General features: G+C 42.0%; 1 protein-coding gene across 1 annotated transcript; it reads left to right on the plus strand.

Moving 5' to 3' along the window:
• Positions 1 to 786: 786 nt before the first annotated feature.
• polr2b (polymerase (RNA) II (DNA directed) polypeptide B) lies at positions 787 to 21,779 on the plus strand. Its single transcript, XM_026343529.1, has 25 exons — positions 787 to 895; positions 2,443 to 2,515; positions 2,831 to 2,981; positions 3,860 to 3,972; positions 4,199 to 4,418; positions 4,544 to 4,702; positions 4,873 to 5,037; positions 5,126 to 5,322; positions 5,411 to 5,530; positions 6,505 to 6,691; positions 6,948 to 7,091; positions 7,176 to 7,315; positions 13,490 to 13,601; positions 13,716 to 13,870; positions 18,843 to 19,041; positions 19,127 to 19,295; positions 19,390 to 19,486; positions 19,560 to 19,654; positions 19,749 to 19,999; positions 20,097 to 20,186; positions 20,414 to 20,521; positions 20,706 to 20,819; positions 20,909 to 21,069; positions 21,244 to 21,439; positions 21,554 to 21,779. The coding sequence occupies exons 1-25, from the start codon at positions 877 to 879 to the stop codon at positions 21,641 to 21,643; spliced, it is 3,525 nt and encodes a 1,174-aa protein (XP_026199314.1). The 5' UTR covers positions 787 to 876; the 3' UTR covers positions 21,644 to 21,779.
• The last annotated feature ends 854 nt before the right edge of the window (positions 21,780 to 22,633 follow it).

Consider the following 22,633-nt stretch of genomic DNA (forward strand, 5'->3'; position numbering starts at 1 on the left):
CTGCAGCAGTAAATACTTTCATCAATCATCATTACAGCGGGTAGGTCTTCCAGAACAGACTGATTCACATGTGAGTGGGCGCTGTAGTCTCAAAGTATGCCGTAGTGACCCACCCTAACACCACTACAGTTCCTACAGCATGGGTGGCTTGTTGATGTCTGATGTCTTTGCTGTTGAGAAGGGAAAAAATAACAAATTTGTCAAGTGATTTTATAATTGGTTTTGTTTTACGGTCTCTGTTTGATATAATCAGCCAGGAATATACTGATCAAGTGTATTTAAATTTGTATTAAGTTATTATGACGTGTGCTCCTAACCACTTTGCCAAGTCGCCCTTGTAAAAGAGATCTCGATCTCAATCTGGTTAAATAATGGTTAAATCTGCACGTGTTTGCAGATTGGCCCGTCTTTATTCTGAGCGTCTCTCTGTGCTCTGTCCTATGTGTGTGTTTTTAATTAAATTTAATTGGAATGAAGACATTTTTAGAAACTGAGGACATTTGAGCTGATCTTCACAATGCGAATTTTGTACATAAAAACACAAACATATGTCAGTGTTTAGATATGGGTTTTGGTTAGGGTAGTGTTTAGGGTAAGGCAGTACATGTGATAAATTAAAAATCGATATATGAGTGTATGAGCATGGCCTTCGAGGCATTATGGAGTGATTGTGTCCATGAGTGTCCTCACACCGACTGCCATGTCTTTAGCTGTGTTGCTGTCCAAACTGCAGAGGGCAGGCGCGCGTCATTAATGCGTTACTAACGAAGAAGAACAAAACAGAAGTGACGTAAAATTTCCGGGGCGCGCTGTCGGGCTCAAAACGTCGTGTCGGAGTTTAGACTTTGTTGGATTTGAACATTTTCAAGATAAAATATGTACGACCAGGATGAAGGTGAGCACTTACATTTACACTTAGTAACACGGCGTTAACGTTCAGACACACATCTGGAAACAGTTTATTATTATTATTATTATTATTGTTATTTCGATAACGTCTTCTGACAAGTCTCCGTTAGCTTATGATGAAGCTAATGTTAGCATCTGAAAGCATCCAACTGAGTGAATAACATGCTAACTCCGGTAACGTTTAGTAACATCTATCACATAGACCAACGTTAGCTTGGTTTAAAAACATCATACCGGGTCAGTACACATGCTTACAGCTGATGCTAATGGTGCGGTGCTTTGTTTCAGAGAGCAGGCTAGCAAGCTAAAGGGCTAACCAGAAGCAAATAAGTTGCACATAAAATACAGACCTACGTGAGCTCAGTACCAGATACTGCAACAGCAGTACATGTACTGTAATTTTAAACTTCTTGTTTATTCGGTGAAAGTTTTACACAAAATTTACACGAGAACTCGCTGCCGAACCTTCAAGTCTAAAGTCGAATTTAATATCAATCAGTAATTGATCAATAATCATCGTGAGGTGAATCTGAGTAAATCACAAACATCAAAATTGGAAAAGACATGAAAACCACATTTGCTACATGAATGGATCTTTCACAAAACATAATCGGAAACATAAAAGCAACTTGCAAAATAAAATGTGAGAGGCATCTTCAGCTCAACCTCAAAACACCCGCAAAACAGAAGCCCTCATCTTCCCAGCCAGACCTTCAATAAAACACGACATCAGCATCAACATAGGGTCCACAGTGATTGTTCATCAGTTCAGTCATTGTAGATCTCTGTCACACATCATGCAGATTTGTCCTTTTCAGCATCACAAAGATCAGACCCTACCTTTCAGACTAGACAACACAACACGAAGATTCACCGAGCCAATACATGCATGTAGTTGGTTTAAAGTATTATGATGAGTACATGTGGAAAATCAGGACCTGAAGTTTATTGTTCAAAATAGTGGGGGATTCGCCTCTAAAATAATTCCATGGGAGGATTCTTTCTTCAATTTGGTGAGGGTACTGCCTGGGATGTTAACTACAGGTCTAGTCACATTTTATTATACCGTGTTTGTTTTAAAGTCATCAACCATCAAAATCAATGGTAAATCTGTAATCAAAGCGCTTTTACACTGCTTCTCTTTCACCCATTCACACACTGATGGCAGAACTGCCGTGCAGATGGCCCAAAACACTGATGCAACTTAATGATGGAATTGAACCACTGGTCCCATGATGGACTACAGGCCTTTGAGGAATCTTCTGTCAGTTTCATCTGTGAAGGATCCAATATACTGTCTCTTCACGTCATCAGAGCCTGTTTTTTGAGAGTTGGAGCCAAAAAGCTTATCTCCTTAAAACTTGTTAAGAAAAAAAAACATTTTTTTACTTTGTTCAAATGTATCTCCAGTTTAAACAAACACGACAGACATACAGAAAATGTAACAAAAACATGTTTGAGCTGAAAGAGGACAGATATTGCTTAGCTCTAAAAAAATATCCATCACATATTAATCTACTGTTGATTTGTCAGATAATCAATATGATGAAGACGATGATGAAATCACTCCGGATCTGTGGCAGGAAGCGTGCTGGATTGTCATCAGGTAAACTCACCTGTGTTAAAGTTCTGGACATAAAAGGCTAATAATAAATATTGTTGATTGACACAATAACTAATCAGTATTTAATCAACTAGCGACGACTGCTGCCACTTTAATTACAAAGTTTAACATTAAAGCTACAGTTTTAACTTCTAAAACTCTTATTGTGGAGAGGAGCTGTTGAAGCCTCTTGTGCAGCAGTGCAGAGATTTGCACTGAGTCTTGTTTCTAGGAGTTTGTCCATCCTTGGGACCAATCTAATTCTAATTAGAGAATTGCAAACGGTTTCGGAATTCACATGTCTCTGCTCTTTTCTAGCTCTTATTTTGACGAGAAGGGCCTGGTGCGGCAGCAGTTGGACTCATTCGATGAGTTCATCCAGATGTCAGTGCAGAGAATCGTGGAGGATGCCCCCCCAATCGACCTGCAGGCTGAAGCCCAACACACATCAGGAGAGGTGGAGGAGCCGGTGAGCAAAAGCTGGTGGTGGGGTTGGTGCTACATTCACACTACAAATGACATATCGCTAGTGCAGCAAAAGCAGTGAGGCCACAGGTGAAAGTTAGGAAAACTTGATGTAAATCTGTGGTGATGGGCTTCAGTGAGAGTCAGGTGAACGGCAAACAGGATTGTTGTGATTGTGGTGGAAACTGAAGCAGACTTGGTGTAGTATCTGACATGAATGGACTGTTTATTATGCTGGCCTCTGGTAGGAGGTACCGCAGTCTGAAGCGCAAAACAGCCAGGTTCAGAAACTGTTTCATTCCACAGGCCATCAGAATCCTGAACTCAGTATAGACTACTATATTATCAAAACAATATGTGCAATAACGTTATTGAAGGTGGAAAATTGGAGCTAATATCCTACTACATATTTTTACACTTAAAGTTATTTTCATCTTACATGGTATTTACATTGTGGCTATTAGTGATTATACGTAGCAATGGCAAATATTTTTTTTTTGGGGACTACTGCAGTGTCCACAGCACAGACACACTGTTATTTTTTAGTGTCACTTCTATTATGTCTTTTCTGTACCTAATGAGTCAGTGCTTTGAAATTTCGTTCATATCAGTACATGTGACTTAAATAGATTACATTAAAGATTTGAATCTGAATAAATTTTAAACACAGAAGAATTTGTAAAATCAAATTCTCAAAATTGTCTGTGTTTTGGAAACAGTTGTCCAGTCACAGCCGAGCATGTTAATGAACGTGGTGAGCACAATACGCTGCAGAGCTCAGTGAAATGTCATTAGCAGTCTAAGATCTTTAAAATGTTTACAGGATGTTTTCAGGTTGGTGTAGCCGCAGCTGTGACATCACTCTGGCCTCTTGTGTTTCAGCCTCGTTACCTGCTAAAGTTTGAGCAGATCTACTTGTCCAAGCCCACCCATTGGGAGAGAGACGGGGCTCCTTCTCCCATGATGCCCAATGAAGCCCGACTACGAAATCTGACGTAGGTCTCACCTGGTTTTCCTGCTCGCTCACTAAGTGATCACTCAGTTTAATTATAGTGATGTCGTTTTGACCTTTAACACAGTTTTTCGTGCAGAATGTGATTCTCACCAAAGTTGCACATTCTTAGATTAATTTGACATATTAAAACTTTTTGTTTCTGCTCGGTCTTCTAAAACATACACTTTTTCTGACCTGTTGTTTCTGTGCCTCACCACTCACCCCAGGTACTCGGCACCACTGTATGTGGACATTACAAAGACCATTATAAAGGAGGGGGAGGACCAACTGCAGACCCAGCACCAGAAGACCTTCATCGGGAAGATCCCCATCATGCTGCGCTCCACCTACTGTCTGCTGAGTGGGTTGACTGACCGAGACTTGTGTGAGCTCAACGAGTGTCCATTGGACCCTGGGGGTTATTTCATCATCAACGGCTCAGAGAAGGTACGCTCTAAAATCAGTGCACACCTGGTGACATCATCTACAGGCTAAATGCTAAGCTAACACACTGTAGCTGTGACTGAAGACTGTTCTTTGGGTGGTTTTCTAATCTGTAAACTGGTCCTTAGGTACTGATCGCTCAGGAAAAGATGGCCACCAACACAGTGTACGTCTTCGCCAAGAAAGACTCAAAGTATGCCTACACAGCTGAATGCCGGTCCTGCTTGGAGAACTCATCACGTCCAACGAGCACCATCTGGGTCAGCATGATGGCCCGAGGAGGACAGGTTAGTCCTGACAGTCACCCGCAGGCACTGTTCATCGCATTTTACAGAATTATGTTTTAGCTCATTTAATTTCAGTCTGTTAGTGTGATTGATTTATTAGCTCGTTAATCAGGGAGTTCAGGACAGTTTTAGTTGATAAACATATTGATTATTGACTGAATGTTTCTCAGGGAGTAAAGAAGAGTGCGATTGGGCAAAGGATCGTCTCCACGCTGCCGTACATCAGACAGGAAGTTCCCATCATCATTGTGTTCAGAGCGCTGGGCTTTGTGTCTGACAGAGACATCCTGGAACACATCATTTATGACTTTGATGACCCTGAGATGATGGAAATGGTCAGTCTGACTGATCACTCATTGATCAAGTAGGTAACACACTACAGGTAGTCTGTGTGATGTCATAAGGGATGTCACTGTGCTGCAGGTGAAGCCATCTTTGGACGAAGCTTTTGTGATCCAGGAGCAGAACGTGGCTCTGAACTTCATTGGTTCCAGAGGAGCTAAGCCTGGAGTGACAAAAGAGCGAAGAATCAAATACGCTAAAGAAGTTCTGCAGAAAGAGATGCTGCCACATGTCGGAGTGAGCGATTTCTGCGAAACTAAGAAGGCTTACTTCCTGGGGTGAGTCCTATTTGATGTACACTTGAGATGTAACTGCACAAGTGCGAGCCATGCATAACAGTGTGTTTGCATCTCCCTGTATTGTCAGGTATATGGTGCACCGATTGCTGCTTGCTGCTCTTGGCAGGCGAGAGTTGGACGACAGAGATCACTATGGCAACAAGAGGCTGGACCTCGCTGGGCCACTACTGGCCTTCCTATTTAGAGGGTGGGGCTTCTCACTGTCTTTCTCTCAGACCTTTGACCTTACCTTTAAAGTCAGGAAACACACTAGCAACTAGAAACACTAAATATCTAATTGTGATTAATTTTTGTAAAGTCAAGCTTCAGTTGAATATTCTCAGTAGTGTCCAGCACACAGTAAATTAAAAGAGAACATTGTGCATTTAACTGTAGACCCCTCAACTACCTTCAGTCTAGCAGGTGTTATGTGTTTTTTGATCCATTAGATTATTACTCTGCTTCTTCCCTCTACAATGATGTGTACAGAATGTATTCTAATGCAAGAAAAAGAACTGAAAAGATATAAACTTATTCTAATGTGTTTATTACAATTTCAAAGTCATTAAACAGACTCACTTTTCTCTAGTGCAAACCATTTCCAGTAAGGACAAGCAGAACTGCCTTCTTCTGTCCATTGTCCTGAACATGATCTCTAGTAAAAAGCTGATTAGAAACCTGGTGACATGTCTGCATGGCAGAGTGATCAGTGATCTCTGGGAGAAATCAGGTTTATCAAATCAAATTGTTTTTCTTTGTTATACATTTGCCTGCTTATCGCCATCGCTCTGAATTCACACACATGTACTCACACACAAAGACTACAACACAAAATGGACAGTCTTGCTTCTGGGACAGACATAATGCATGTTTTTCAAATTGCATCCACATCATAGCCTTTTGTGACTGGCTAATCTCAACATTTTAAATTGCCATTAGTTTTCAATTGATCATTCAGCCAACACACACACCTGAACAGTGCTGGGCAGAAGTTACGTTGGGACATGTTTTGTCCTTTATTCAGGCTTTGAGCTTCAGCGTGTTCAGTGTGAAATAGAATCCTGGAAATGTTAGCTTTATATTGGAGGTGAAGCTCTTTTAGTATGAGGGGCTGGAAGCTAAAACTGGACACTAACACATCAAGTAAAAAAAAAAAAAAAAACGCTTCTCTTGCTGTTTCAGGATGTTTAAGAACCTGCTGAAGGAGATCAGGATCTATGCTCAGAAATTCATCGATAGAGGAAAAGACTTCAATCTGGAGCTAGCCATCAAAACCAGGATAATCTCAGACGGTCTCAAATACTCACTGGCCACCGGGAACTGGGGCGATGTCAAGAAGGCTCACCAGGCCCGAGCTGGGGTGTCCCAGGTGAGAACCTCCAGGAGGAGGGTTTTCATTTCACTTAGTTTTTATCAGTTACACATGAGGATGGAGGTTGGATGGGACTCCACCGGCTCAAGGCAAAAACACTGGCTGAATTTTGCAGTGTGTACTATACCTTTGGCACTTGTCGGACCTCCGTCGTCTGCATGTCAGATGATTCTTTGTTTTCAGATTAGTCTTTGGTCTGTGTGAGACCTGATCACATCCTCAGATCTGCTTCTAAACTATTTTCTGTTCGCAGGTATTAAACCGTCTAACCTTCGCATCCACTCTGTCCCACCTGCGTCGAGTGAACTCCCCCATCGGCAGAGATGGGAAACTAGCAAAACCGCGACAGCTGCACAACACGCTGTGGGGAATGGTGTGTCCGGCCGAGACCCCAGAGGTAAAATCGTCTGAGTTGAGTTTAAGGTGTAACAATTAACCCAGATGATTATCGTTGTGTTAATGGAGTAATGCTGGGTTTTAGGGTCACGCCGTGGGTCTGGTGAAGAACTTGGCCCTCATGGCTTACATCTCTGTGGGGTCCCAGCCATCCCCCATCCTGGAGTTTCTGGAGGAGTGGAGTATGGAGAACCTGGAGGAGATCTCCCCTGCTGCCATCGCAGAGTCAGTGGCTTTAATCTGCTCAGTAACATCCGTACGTCTGTATTATCGGGTTCCTGCAGGACAGAAGCTGTTTCCGCTTTAAGTCCGCCTGAGACATGATGTCCTGCTGCCTAATGTCCCACACTGACAACACAGTTTGTTTGGTAGTTTTGCAGTTTTTTTAAAATATCAAAATCTGTCAGATCGTGCAGTAACTTCATCAAACGTGCGCAGAGTTAATTACAGTAGTTGTGGTTTAACCCTTAAATGTTGAGTGGATACAGTGGCATAACTCTGAACTGAACTCCACAGCATTAAATTAAGTTTAGAGTCACTGCAGGGCTGGTTACCAACTACTTACTGACTGACTGATCTTTGATTTAACACATCACTATTTAAAATGTGGTGTTGCTGTGATGTTTGTGGGCTGATAATGGCTCTGTTTTAACAGGACACAGCAGTCCTGAAAAGAAGAGTCTGCTTTAATTCAATTCAATTCAATTCAATTCAATTCAATTTTATTTGTATAGCGCCAATTTACAACAGAAGTTATCTCAAGGCACTTTACAGTGTAAGGTTTAAGACCTTACAGAAAATATTTATACAAAAAAACCCAACAATCCCATTTGAGCAAGCTTTAGGCAACAGTGGGGAGGAAAAACTCCCTTTAGAGGAAGAAACCTCCAGCAGAACCAGGCTCATGGTGGGCGGCCATCTGAGCAGCAGGCAACAAAAAACAACAACAAGCACCAAGAACATTGGGCAGGTGAACTGGATTCTGGAGATGTACAGCTCCAGGCCAAGGATACCTGCAGAAAAGTACAGAGAGAGGGAGACAGAGAGGAGGAAACACAACTACAGGAGAGAGAAGACACAAAGTTAATGCCATGAAATGGTAGAATTTGAATGGACAGAGGAGAAAGGAGAGAGGAGAGGAGCTCAGTTTATTAGTAGAGGTCCCCAGCAGACTAACCTATAGCAGCAGAACTAAGAGATGGTTCAGAGTCACCTGATCCATCTCTAACTATAAGCTTTATAAAAAAGTTTTAGGTCTAGTCTTAAATGTAGAGAGGGTGTCTGCCTCCAGAACCTGAACTGGGAGCTGGTTCCACAGGAGAGGGGCTTGGTAGCTAAAGGCTCTGCCTCCCATTCTACATTTGGAAACTCTAGGAACCACAAGTAAACCTGCAGTCTGAGAACGGAGAGTTCTGCTTGGAAGATATGGAACTATGAGGTCTTTAAGATAAGATGGAGCCTGATTATTAAGAGATTTATAAGTGAGGAGAAGAATTTAAAATTCAATTCAAACTGAGGATTCATTCAAAACTGGAGGCATTTTTAACTGGAGCTTTACTGGGACAAACTATTAATAATGAATTACAATAGTCCAGTCTGGAAGTAACAAATGCATGGACTAGTTTCTCAGCATCACTTTGGGACAGGATGCTCCTAATTTTAACAATGTTTCTTAGGTGAAAAAAGGCAGTTCTAGAGATTTCTTTGATGTATGAAGTGAAGGAGATATCCTGATCAAAGATAACTCCGAGATTTCTTACAGCATTACTTGAGGCCAGAACTAAATCATCAATGGTGAGAATGTGTTTAGACATAGTGTCTCTGAGATTTTTAGGCCCTAACAGTATAACCTCTGTCTTGTCTGGATTTAGGAGAAGGAAATTGGAGGACATCCAGGTCTTTATGTCTTTTAAGCATTCTTGAAGTTTGACTAGTTGATTAGTTTCTCCTGGTTTCATAGATAAATATAGCTGGGTATCATCTGCATAACAATGGAAATTTATAGAGTGTTTCCTAATAATATTGCCTAAAGGGGACAAAGAATCGGTCCAAGCACAAATCCCTGTGGAACTCCATAGCTGACTTTGCTGTGCATGGAAGACTCATCATTAACGTGTACAAACTGAAATCTATCCGATAGATATGATTTAAACCACTCTAGTGCTGTTCCTTTGATTCCAATGACATGTTCCAGTCTGTGTAATAAAATGTTGTGATCTATAGTGTCGAATGCAGCACTAAGATCTAACATGACGAGTATAGAGAGTAGTCCATTGTCTGATGCCAATAGAAGATCATTAGTAACCTTTACCAGTGCCGTTTCTGTACTATGATGTACTCTAAATCCTGACTGGAAATCTTCATACAAGTTATTTCTACGCAGGTGGTCGTACAATTGCTTAGAAACTATCTTTTCAAGGATTTTAGAGATAAAGGGCAGATTGGATATTGGTCTATAATTCGCTAAGACCCCTGAGTCCAGAGTAGGCTTTTTGAGCAGGGGCTTGACTACAGCAACCTTAAAAGCCTGTGGTACGTAGCCTATTTGTAAAGATAGATTGATCTGATCTAATATGGACGTGCTGATCAAAGGTAAGACATCTTTGAGGAGTCTAGTCGGGATGGGATCTAAGAGACATGTTGATGGAGGAATTAAAATTCCTTCCAAATTAATTACTGAAATTAATTCAGAATGATCTACGGGGAGGAAGCAGTCTAAGTACGAGCGTGGATCTAGAGTTGTTGTACAGTCCATGCTATATGCAGGGAGGATCTGATCAATTTTTTCTCTAATAGTTATGATTTTATTTGTAAAGAAATTCATGAAGTCATTGCTGCGGAGAGTTGAGGGAATACTAGGCTCAACAGAGCTATGACTCTTTGTCAGCCTGGCTACAGTGCTGAAAAGAAATCTGGGGTTGTTCTTATTTGCCTCTATTAATGAGGAGTAATATGAAGTTCTAGCTTTACGGAGGGCTTTTTTATATATTATTAAACTATCTTTCCAGGCTATCAATTCAATTCAATTCAATTCAATTTTATTTGTATAGCGCCAATTTACAACAGAAGTTATCTCAAGGCACTTTACAGTGTAAGGTTTAAGACCTTACAGAAAATATTTATACAAAATATTATAGAGAAAACCCAACAATCCCATTTGAGCAAGCTTTAGGCAACAGTGGAGAGGAAAAACTCCCTTTAGAGGAAGAAACCTCCAGCAGAACCAGGCTCATAGTGGGCGGCCATCTGCCTTGACCGGTTGGGGTGAGTGGAAAGAGAAGAGAGAAAAGAACAGCAGGCAATAAAGACAACAACAAGCATCAAGAACATTGGGCAGATGAACTGGATTCTGGAGATGTACAGCTCCAGGCCGAGGATACCTGCAGAAAAGTACAGAGAGAGGGAGACAGAGAGGAGGAAACACAACTAAAAGAGAGAGAAGACACAAAGTTAATGACATGCAATGGTGGCATTTGCATTGATACAGGAGAAAGGAGAGAGGAGAGGAGCTCAGTTTATCAGTAGAGGTCCCCCAGCAGAATAACCTATATCAGCATAACTAAGAGATGGTTCAGAGTCACCTGATCCATCTCTAACTATAAGCTTTATAAAAAAGGAAAGTTTTAAGTCTAGTCTTAAATGTAGAGACGGTGTCTGCCTCCCGAACCTGAACTGGGAGCTGGTTCCACAGGAGAGGGGCTTGGTAGCTAAAGGCTCTGCCTCCCATTCTACATTTGGAAACTCTAGGAACCACAAGTAAACCTGCAGTCTGAGAACGGAGAGTTCTGCTTGGAAGATAAGGAACTATGAGGTCTTTAAGATAAGATGGAGCCTGATTATTAAGGGATTTATAAGTTAGGAGAAGAATTTTAAATTCAATTCTGGATTTAACAGGGAGCCAATGGAGAGAAGCTAACGTTGGAGAAATATGATCTCTCTTGCTAATTCCAGTCAGAACTCTGGCTGCAGCATTTTGGATTAACTGGAGGCTCTTTAATGAGTTATTGGGACATCCTATTAATAATGAATTACAATAGTCCAGTCTGGAAGTAACAAATGCATGGACTAGTTTTTCAGCATCACTTTGGGACAGGATGCTCCTAATTTTAGCAATGTTTCTTAGGTGAAAAAAGGCAGTTCTAGAGATTTCTTTGATGTATGAAGTGAAGGAGATATCCTGATCAAAGATAACTCCGAGGTTTCTTACAGCATTACTTGAGGCCAGAACTAAGTCATCAATGGTGAGAATGTGTTTAGACATAGTGTCTCTGAGATTTTTAGGCCCAAGCCCTCTGTCTTGTCCGGATTTAGGAGAAGGAAATTGGAGGTCATCCAGGCCTTTATGTCTTTTAAGCATTCCTGAAGTTTGACTAATTGATTAGTTTCTCCTGGTTTCATAGATAAATATAGCTGGGTATCATCTGCATAACAATGGAAATTTATAGAGTGTTTCCTAATAATATTGCCTAAAGGGGACATATATAACGTGAAAAGAATCGGTCCAAGCACAAATCCCTGTGGAACTCCATAGCTGACTTTGCTGTGCATGGAAGACTCATCATTAACGTGTACAAACTGAAATCTGTCCGATAGATACGATTTAAACCACTCTAGTGCTGTTCCTTTGATTCCAATGACATGTTCCAGTCTGTGTAATAAAATGTTGTGATCTATAGTGTCGAATGCAGCACTAAGATCTAACAAGATGAGTATAGAGAGTAGACCATTGTCTGATGCTAATAGAAGATCATTAGTAACCTTTACCAGTGCTGTTTCTGTACTATGATGTACTCTAAATCCTGACTGGAAATCTTCATACAAGTTATTGCTACGTAGGTGGTCGTACAATTGCTTAGAAACTATCTTTTCAAGGATTTTAGAGATAAAGGGCAGATTGGATATTGGTCTATAATTCGCTAAGACCCCTGAGTCCAGAGTAGGCTTTTTGAGTAGGGGCTTGACTACAGCAACCTTAAAAGCCTGTGGTACGTAGCCTATTTGTAAAGACAGATTGATCTGATCTAATATGGACGTGCTGATCAAAGGTAAGACATCCTTGAGGAGTCTAGTCGGGATGGAATCTAAGAGACATGTTGATGGTTTAGAGGAATTAATTACTGAAATTAATTCAGAATGATCTACAGGGAGGAAGCAGTCTAAGTACGAGCGTGGATCTAGAGTTGTTGTACAATCCATGCTATATGCAGGGAGGATCTGATCAATTTTTTCTCTAATAGTTATGATTTTATTTGTAAAGAAATTCATGAAGTCATTGCTGCTGAGAGTTGAGGGAATACTAGGGTCAACCGAGCTATGACTCTTTGTCAGCCTGGCTACAGTGCTGAAAAGAAACCTAGGGTTGTTCTTATTTGCCTCTATTAATGAGGAGTAATATGAAGTTCTAGCTTTACGCAGGGCTTTTTTATATATTATTAAACTATCTTTCCAGGCTAGGCAATATTCATCTAAATTGGTGGAACGCCACCTCCTTTCCAACTTACGTGATTTCTGCTTTAAGCTACGGATTTATGAATTGTACCATGGAGTTAACTTCCTCTGACTCACTAGTTTCTTTTTCAGAGGAGCAACAGTATCAAGTATTGTTCCAAGTGAAGCACCAGTACTATTAACAAGATAGTCCACTTGCTGGAGTAACATTGAAATAACTGCCTTCATCTGTGTTGGTACATGGCTCTGAAATAAAAGATGGAATCAGTTCCTTAAATTTGTCAACAGCATTTTCACATAAACATCTACTGTAGTGAATCTTATCTGTAGGTTTAGTAAAGTCTGGTACTGTAAATTCAAATGTAATTAAGAAATGGTCAGATAAAAGAGGGTTTTGGGGAAAAACTATTAACTGATCAATTTCCACACCGTATGTCAGAATAAGATCAAGAGTGGGATTAAAACAGTGAGTGGGTTTATTTACATTTTGGGTAAAACCAATGGAGTCTAATAGTGAATTAAATGCATCTACATGGATATTAAAGTCACCCACTATAATGTCTTTATCTCCACCAAGTACTAAATCAGATAGAAACTCTGAGAATTCAGTTAAAAACTCAGAGTAAGGGACAGGAGGACGGTACACAATAACAAACAGGACTGGTTTTTGATTTTTCCATTTAGGATCAGAGAGGCTAAGAGTGAGGCTCTCAAATGAATTCAAACTATATTTAGGTCTGGGGTTGATCAACAAGGTCTGGGGTTGATCAACAAGGTCTGGGGTTGATTAATAATTGATTTACATTAGTAAAGACATTAGTTCTTTCTTTACAACCTGGAGAAACCTTTGCGCCTGATTTATTTTTCAGACCAAAGTGACTGCACTACAGCTCGGCAAGTTTACATGTGAATCATATTTGTTTTAATTTGTGTGAATTGTTAATGTTTCAGTGCCACTAAGATCTTTGTGAACGGCTGCTGGGTCGGAATCCACAAAGATCCTGAACAACTGATGAACACGCTGAGGAAGCTGCGCCGACAGATGGACATCATTGTGTCTGAGGTAACATTTAACCTGCTGAGTGTAAAATTTCAACTGTGTACAAAATTAGGTAAGATGAAGATCAACAAACTGTGTCTTTAAACAAATTAATTAATTCTGTTTGCCACATTTCAGGTGTCGATGATTAGAGACATTAGAGAACGTGAGATCAGGATTTACACAGACGCTGGACGAATCTGTCGGCCGCTGTTGATTGTTGAGAAACAGAAACTCCTGCTGAAGAGACGACACATTGACCAGCTGAAGGAGAGAGAGTACAACAATTACAGGTGAGACAACAAAGAATGTCACAAGAACAGATAATTTGGTACCAAGTCAAAACAAGAATTTTGGAAAATACTAGTTTTGTGTGGTGCTGAAAAAAAACAGTAACTCTCCAAAACTCTGTAGCCATCATAGGGACTGGAGAATGTGATTTCTCCAACACAGACAAGGTCAGCATAACGTTAATAACCCTACAAGAGTAAACTGACATTAAAGGCAAAAAGAAGGACTTTGCTAACAACAGTGTGTGGGATGGTCCAGGTGCAGCAACACATTCGCCAGACCGCTGTGACCATATAGGGAAAAAAAAACCTAATCATGTATGGAGATATTTTGCCCTTAAAGTCAGATGATCCACTAAAAGTTATGGACAATTCGATTCAATTCAATTCAATTTTATTTGTAGAGCGCTTTTGACAATTGACATTGTCACAAAGCAGCTTTACACAACCAAAGAACAGTACATGAACAGTGAATGTGTATGAATCATGAAATGAGATTGTCTCTGATGAGCAAGCCGAGGTCGACGGTGGCAAGGAAAAACTCCCTGAGAAGGCAACAGGAAGAAACCTTGAGAGGAACCAAACTCAACAGGGAACCCATCCTCATGGGTGATTACATGCTATGTAGGCAGCAGGCAGTCCAATATAATAGTTAATGTCTTTAAGTTAATGTGGAGTCCGGTTAGTTAATTGCAGGCAGACTTGTTCCATTCCTGGACTATCGAGCGTTGAGTCGAGACCTCAGAGAAACAGCTGCCGACGTCCGCCGAGGCCAAGACCGACTTCATAGTAGTGTGTGACCAACTCCAGTCTCCAAACGCATCCCATAGGGCAGACGGTGGATCCGAGCGACGAGATCTCCAGCCAGAAGTTGGGCATCAGGACGAGTCAGACAGGCCCAGAGGGCAGAGGGTGGGATGACGTGTAGCTCGACAGAGAGACAGGAAGAGGAAAATAGAGAGGTAGAGAAAGAGAGGGATGGCAGTTAGTTGTATTCACAGTCGGATAAAGTTTGAGGTGAATGTATATGTAGAATAGTGCAGCAGGGACTCCGGCAGGACTAATTATGACAGCCTAACTAAAAGGGTGGGCCAGAAGGAAACACAGACATGAGGGCTCCCTGGGATGTAGAGCAACCGAACACTTCACCATCAACAAACCTGAGTGATCAGTGAGAGTGGGGAAGACAGCATCTAAACTGTGTGTCATCAGCATAACAATGAAAGTTAATACCATGTTTACGGATAATGTTGCCCAGAGGAAGCATGTAGAAGGAAAAAAGCAGTGGGCCTAAAACTGAACCCTGTGGAACACCAAACTCCACTGGAGAACATGTGGAGTAATCGCCATTTAGATCTACATACTGATAACGATCAGTCAAATAGGACCTAAGCCAGGAGAGGGCCTTTCCCTTAATTCCAACAACATTTTCTAGTCTGTGAAGGAGAATACTATGGTCAATGGTGTTAAAAGCTGCACTGAGATCGAGTAGCACAAGCATAGAGACACTACCCTGATCAGAGGCCAATAGGAGGTAATTTACTACTTTAACAAGTGCCGTCTCTGTGCTGTGATGAGGCATAAATCCTGACTGATAGAGTTTGTGTATGTTATTTCTATGAAGATACGAGGATAGCTGCCCAGCTACTATCTTTTCGAGAAACTTTGAGATAAAGGGGAGGTTTGATATCGGCCTGTAATTGGACAGCTGACAGGGGTCGAGATCAGGTTTTTTGATTAGCGGTTTAATAACTGCTAATTTAAAGCACTTTGGGACATACCCACAGCTGAGTGAGGAATTTATGATTGTCAGCAGGGGTTCTGTTATTTCTGGCACTATCTGTTTTAGAAAGTGTGTCGGTATAGGGTCTAATGTACAGGTTGAAGATTTTGCAGAAGAGATGAGTGAAATTAGTTCATTCTCTTCAAGAGGAGTAAAGTAATCTAGGTACTGATCTGCTGAGGTTAGCTCGTCATCTGCGTCAATTAAATTGTCTGGTTTTAAAGCTTGAATTTTATGCCTTATATTTACAATTTTGTTATTGAAAAAGTTCATGAAGTCCTCACTACTGCACAATGTTGTTGTGGAGATATCTGCAGTGGTTTTCTTTTTTAGTTAATTTGGCTACTGTATTAAATAAAAATCTAGGGTTATTTTTGTTGTTTTCTATGAGAGTGGAGAGATACGTTGATCTAGCTGCACTAAGAGCTTTTTTATAGCTCAGTATGCTCTCCTTCCATGCTATCTGAAATACTAACAATTTTGTTTGGCGCCATTTACGCTCTAACTTTCGAGCAGTCTGTTTTAAGGCGCGCGTGTCATCGTTATACCAGGGAGCAAGTTTCTTATCTCTAATGACTTTTCCTTTAACTGGAGCTACATTATCTAAGGCAGGGCTGTCCAATCCTGGTCCTCGAGGGCCACTATCCTGCTAGTTTTCCAACTATCTCTGCCTTACCCACTGCTGATTACCTGGATCTGGTGTGTTCAGCCAATCAGAAGCTTTAAGTGCAAGGCTGGTTGCAAAACAAGCTGGACAGTGGCCCTTGAGGACTGGAATTGGACACCCCTGATCTAAGGTATAACGTAATGACGACTCTAGATATTCAGTCGCCTGGTCTAGTTCTTTAGGGTCAGACGGTGATCCAATCAAAGTTGATAACTCTGGGAGATTACTAATAAAGCTCTGTGCGGTAGTTGATGTAAATGTACGTTTAATGCGATAGCGCGGCGCTGAGTGTACATTATTAATATGACACACTGTAGTTGAAACAAGACAGTGGTCTGAGATAACTTCAGACAGTGGGAGCCTAAGTAAATTTCTTATACTTAAACCGAAGGATATTATTAAATCTAAGGTGTGACCCGCTTTATGAGTGGGTCCTACTACACACTGATCTACTCCTAGCGAGTCCAATATGGACATAAATGCTGTTCTCAGATGGTCTTCTGGATTCTCGAAGTGAATATTAAAATCTCCAGCAATTAACGCTTTGTCTACAGAAACAACTAGGTTAGAAAGGAAATCTGCAAATTCACAAAGAAATTCAAAGTAGGGCCCTGGGGATCTGTAAATGATAATTAGCGGGATCAGCTGAGCAGACTTTATGTTTGTATCTACACTTGTTATGTTACTATAAAGACATTCAAAAGCTTTAAATTTGTGTACGTTTTTGTACGATAGTCAGTTTATCATTGTAAATAACTGCGACACCTCCTCCTCTACCAGTCAGACGAGGCTGGTGAATGTAGCTGTATCCAGGAGGAGCTGCTTCATTCAAAGCTACATACTCGTCCTGTTTAATCAGAGTATATCAAACTCCTGATCTGTGATAGTTTCATTAACAGTAAGAGCTTTAGATGTAAGAGATCTAATATTTAACAATCCTAACTTCAGATCACAGGTGCTGGCTGCACAGTCAGTGTGCCCTGAATTTGAGGTCTCTATGTTAATTAAATTACTAAAACAGACTTTCTGGGTTTTTCTAACTTTTTATTAACCTCGGGGAACAGACACAGTCTCAATATGTTGAACCCTGAGTGACGACTCTGTGCAGCTAACAGACACTTGGTTTAGCCTGTTTGTCTGCTCCCTGTCCTGGACTCTGGGTAGTCAGCGACTAGCTAGGCCTGATCTTAGACTATGACCTATGCTACAAGAAATGAGAGCAGCACCTTCCCAAGTGGGATGGACACCGTCCCGCCCTAACAGGCCAGGTTTGCCCTCAAAGGTACTCCAATTATCTATGAAGCCCACGTTGTTTTCGGAGCACCACCTGGACATCCAGCGGTTCAGCGACCATAACCTGCTGTAGGTTATGTCGCCTCGTCTCATTGGGAGGAGGCCAGAGAAGATTACCACTTCGGACATCGCCTTCGCTAATTTAAACACCTCTTTAAAGTTATTCTTCGTAACCTCAGACTGACAAAGGCGTATATCGTTAGCTCCAGCATGTACCACTATCTTAGAAAAACTATGCTGTCCTAAGGCCCTAAGATTACCTTCAATGTCCGGTGCCCTGGCCCCCGGGATACACCTGACCACAGCCGCTGGAGCCCCTAAAGGTCTGGCTAATTTCACGTGTCTCATTATCGAGTCTCCTATGACCAGAGTTCTTCCAGGTTTCTCAGCAGGTGAATCACTGAGAGGGGCAAACCTGTTGGACACGTGAAGCGCGGGGGTGGTGTGCTCCGGTGGGCTAGCCTTAGCCTTAGCTTTGGCTGGGCGAGTTGTTACCCACTCGCCCCGCTGTCAGGGCTCTAACGCCGGAGTCGAGGACTGGCTATCTCCGCCTGCGGCACCCAGACTGTCCGCTACGGAAATAATACTACTCTCGCTCTCTCTAACTCTCTCTAAAGTCTGGATGCGCTCCTCTAACGCTGATATCTTCTCCGTCAAAGTGCTAACTAACACACACCTGTCACAGGTAAAATTACCGCTAACGACGGAGGAAGACGGTCTAAACATCCTGCACTCCACACACTGAACAAGCTCAATATTACTCATTTTAACAAGTTTACCTGGGTTGTAGAAATGTTGTGTAGAGTTTAAAAATCAAAACCTGGTATGCAAACCAGGAGGAAGGCGGAAGCAAACCTTGCTAAACAAAAAAAAATACAGAGATGTAGCTCTGTGATTTTCTTTGAATCAACACAACTTGGGCTAATTAGTTTCATATTTCATGCAGCTGGGCACTGCAGGAGAAACACTGCACCACCAAAAGAGTCGACTGTGTTTTTTCGTCACAGTTTGGTTTTAAATAAAACTGATGGCATTTTCTGTATTTGAAACTTCCATCCCACTGTTGTTGCTTTAATGGAATTAAAGAGTTTATATTTGATTTTGGTGGTGTTGGTACTGACTACCAAATTTCTGGTATATGACATCCCTATAGATAACAGGTACAGGTGAAACAGCATGCTGATGTTCTAGTGGTTTCTGGTGTCTTGACACTTGTTGTGGTCTGTTGTCAGTTGGCAGGACCTGGTGGCGAGTGGCGTGGTGGAGTACATTGACACTCTAGAGGAAGAGACAGTGATGCTTGCCATGACCCCCGATGATCTCCAGGAGAAGGGCGTAGCCTACTGCTCCACCTACACACACTGTGAGATCCACCCGTCCATGATCCTGGGAGTCTGCGCTTCCATCATCCCCTTCCCTGACCACAACCAGGTATGTGGCCGGTAGACTATGGATTAATGTGAACACGACACCCTGAAATATTGTCTCTAGGGTAACAAACTATATTCGTGTTCAGTCTCCCAGGAACACGTATCAGTCCGCCATGGGAAAACAGGCCATGGGCGTCTACATCACCAACTTCCACGTTCGCATGGACACGCTCGCACACGTCTTGTACTACCCCCAGAAGCCGCTCGTCACCACCCGCTCCATGGAGTATCTGCGCTTCAGAGAGCTTCCTGCAGGTATCCCACAGCTGGACAGTCTGACTGACTTGGTTGACCTGACTGTCAGGTAGAGTTTTCAGTTTGTTTCTGATCCCCGCCTCCTGTCTGTCAGGTATCAACTCCATCGTGGCGATTGCCTCGTACACAGGATACAACCAGGAGGACTCTGTGATCATGAACAGGTCGGCTGTGGACCGAGGCTTCTTCAGGTGAGTCTGTCGTTGCTTTGCCTGTTTAATGATTGATAACTTGTGCATGTTTAACGTTGCCCTCCCCCCGCAGGTCAGTCTTCTATCGGTCCTACAAAGAGCAGGAGTCAAAGAAAGGTTTTGACCAGGAAGAGATCTTTGAGAAACCGACACGTGAAACCTGCCAGGGTGAGAAATGATGATGTTTGCAGTATGAGTTATGTCAGGTGGGGGCGGGGCTATGATGAGCTTTCACACTAGAATAAACTGGAATCTTCCTCAGGCATGAGACACGCCATTTACGATAAGCTGGATGACGATGGACTGATTGCGCCTGGCGTCCGTGTGTCAGGAGAGGATGTGATCATCGGGAAGACGGTGACGCTGCCGGAAAACGACGATGAGCTTGAAAGCACTAATCGACGCTACACCAAGAGGGACTGCAGCACATTCCTAAGGACCAGCGAGACCGGCATTGTGGACCAGGTCATGGTGACCCTGAACCAGGAGGGCTACAAGTTCTGCAAGATCAGGGTGAGGGGACACGACACCAGACCTGACAATGCGTGAAACACCTGAGATAACACCTGACACTGAAGAAACTAAGTTTTTGTTGTTCTCTGTCTTGCAGGTGCGTTCAGTCCGGATTCCTCAGATTGGAGACAAATTTGCGAGTCGACATGGACAAAAAGGAACCTGCGGCATCCAGTACAGACAGGAGGTAAACAGGACAGATAACTAAAGATGCACCTGTCTCTTTTATTTTTTAGTTTATTTAAAAAAGAATAAGAAAAATGGAAAATGTGAAAGTTATTTAATGGTGCAGTTGAATTCTTCAATAAAGGAAAGGTATAGAAATGTTTATATAGTTATATAGTATAGTTATCAGGTCAGATTATTAAAAAAATCTAAGAAAAATGTTTCAGTGTGGGTTGTTTTATTTTGAAGGACATGCCGTTCACATGCGAGGGAATCACACCCGACATCATCATCAATCCTCACGCCATCCCGTCCAGAATGACAGTCGGACATTTGATCGAGTGTTTGCAGGGAAAGGTACTGATCAGTAACTCATGAATAAGTTAATCATCAATATGTAATAAATAAGAAAGCAAAACCTTTTATTTGATACGGGCATACGGACCAGAGAGATCTGAAACAGGAAACGACCAATCTGGGTTATTATCCTGTTTTCTGCATCAGTCATATTTACAGGCGTGTTTACGTGTGTGTTTTGCAGGTGTCGGCGAACAAAGGTGAGATCGGAGACGCAACGCCGTTTAACGATGCTGTGAACGTGCAGAAAGTGTCCAACCTGCTGTCAGAGTACGGATACCACCTGAGAGGAAATGAGGTCAGAAGTCACACAGGTTACTTCCTGCTATGTATGACATCACTGTGATGCTTGAACTTTTTTAACCATTTAAAATTATTATTAATCAGGTTCTGTACAACGGCTTCACGGGGAGGAAGCTGACGTCTCAGATCTTTATCGGTCCCACTTACTATCAGCGTCTGAAGCACATGGTGGACGACAAGATCCACTCGAGGGCCCGGGGCCCCGTTCAGATCCTTAATCGGCAGCCCATGGAGGGACGATCACGGTCAGTTACACACCTGCCTGTTCTACCTGTCCATATTCGCTTACAATCACATAGATGGCTTTCAGAAAGTAACAGATCCAGGTTTTTGGCAACTGTCATAAAGACACTGTGGGACTTAAACAGGTTCCATAAAACCCTGTTTCTCACTTGTTCATCTCACCTGTGTCTCCACAGTGACGGTGGTCTGCGGTTTGGTGAGATGGAGCGTGACTGTCAGATCGCCCATGGAGCAGCACAGTTTCTCAGAGAGCGTCTGTTTGAGGCGTCTGATCCGTATCAGGTTCATGTGTGTAACCTGTGTGGACTAATGGCGATCGCCAACACGCGGACGCACACATACGAATGTCGAGGATGCCGCAACAAGACACAGGTAAAAACCAGTGACCGGTGAAAGTCAGTAACCAATCACAGACACAGGTAAGGACTAGGTGAAAATCCCAGGTTTATTTTCTGCTGCTCTCTGATTGGTCGTTTCCTGTTTCAGATCTCTCTGGTCCGTATGCCCTACGCCTGTAAACTTCTGTTCCAGGAATTGATGTCGATGAGCATCGCTCCTCGTATGATGACATCATAGAGCAGCTAAGCCAATTGGACACCTCCCTGCAGACTTTCAGTGTGACATCATTAGCAGGAATTGGAAGTAGAAGTTTTTAGTTTCATGTTGTTTCTTTTTGTAAACGTTGAATAAATCTGATCGTTTCTGGGTCATATGACATGTTCCTGACTCCCCATTGGTTACACTTAGTTTATTGGTATAGAAACGCGAACATGTTACAGGAAGAACCTGACAGATCTTCTGAGCAGCACTAAACGACAGAAAAAGATCAAAACTGCTTTAACATCCATCCACTATCAAACTCACAAGTACAGGCTAAAAAAAAGATTCTTTAAAATAAAGTAAAATATACTGTAAGTACCAGTAACTCACTAAGACATTTGTTCCTCATGTGTTTCATAAATAAGGTTTCTGCAGAATCCAACATGTTTAATTTGTGAACAAATTCAAGGAGAGAAAAACTTACTTAAAAAATAGGAAATGTATTTCCTATTTGTTCTGTAAACTGGTGACAAATGTCATAGAAGCTCAGGAAGTGGTCACAAATGTTTGTAAGAGAAACCAGAATTCCTCCACTGAGGAGATGAAGCTCTCTAATCTTCACCAGCACACCTGGAGGACTCTAGCAGAACAAGGAAGGAAGAATTCCTGAGGCAGTTTCCACCTTGGTGATCATGAAAGTCCACAGGCTTAATGATAGCACTGTTGGGTTGAATACTTACAGAATTACTAAAATATCCGTTTTCTATATCATTAGATGAAACAGACTGTCCTGGAAGTTTCAAACAAGTAATTAAGGTTTTGTTTTCCAATCCTGCATTAATTCTCACAGGTCAAGTCATCACTTCTCTAATCTCTGTTTCCAAATCCTCATGTCAAGGCTGCTTTCTGAGTCCAGTTCTTATTGACCTGTCACTGGATCCTTTTGCCCAAACGACCTCAACCACACACCTGCTCTGAATTAACTCAAACTAACCTTTGATCTACTTCAAGAAAGACACCCCAGTC

The sequence above is a fragment of the Anabas testudineus genome, chromosome 9, assembly GCF_900324465.2.
Source record: "Anabas testudineus chromosome 9, fAnaTes1.2, whole genome shotgun sequence".
Taxonomy (NCBI): Eukaryota; Metazoa; Chordata; class Actinopteri; order Anabantiformes; family Anabantidae; genus Anabas; species Anabas testudineus.

Bases quoted from the DNA above. Each gene is read 5' to 3' on its own strand.
- polr2b (XM_026343529.1), top strand. The intron at 5,038-5,125 runs GTCAGTCTGACT...ACTGTGCTGCAG, and splicing joins ACCCTGAGATGATGGAAATG to GTGAAGCCATCTTTGGACGA. The intron at 13,602-13,715 runs GTAACATTTAAC...GCCACATTTCAG, and splicing joins TGGACATCATTGTGTCTGAG to GTGTCGATGATTAGAGACAT.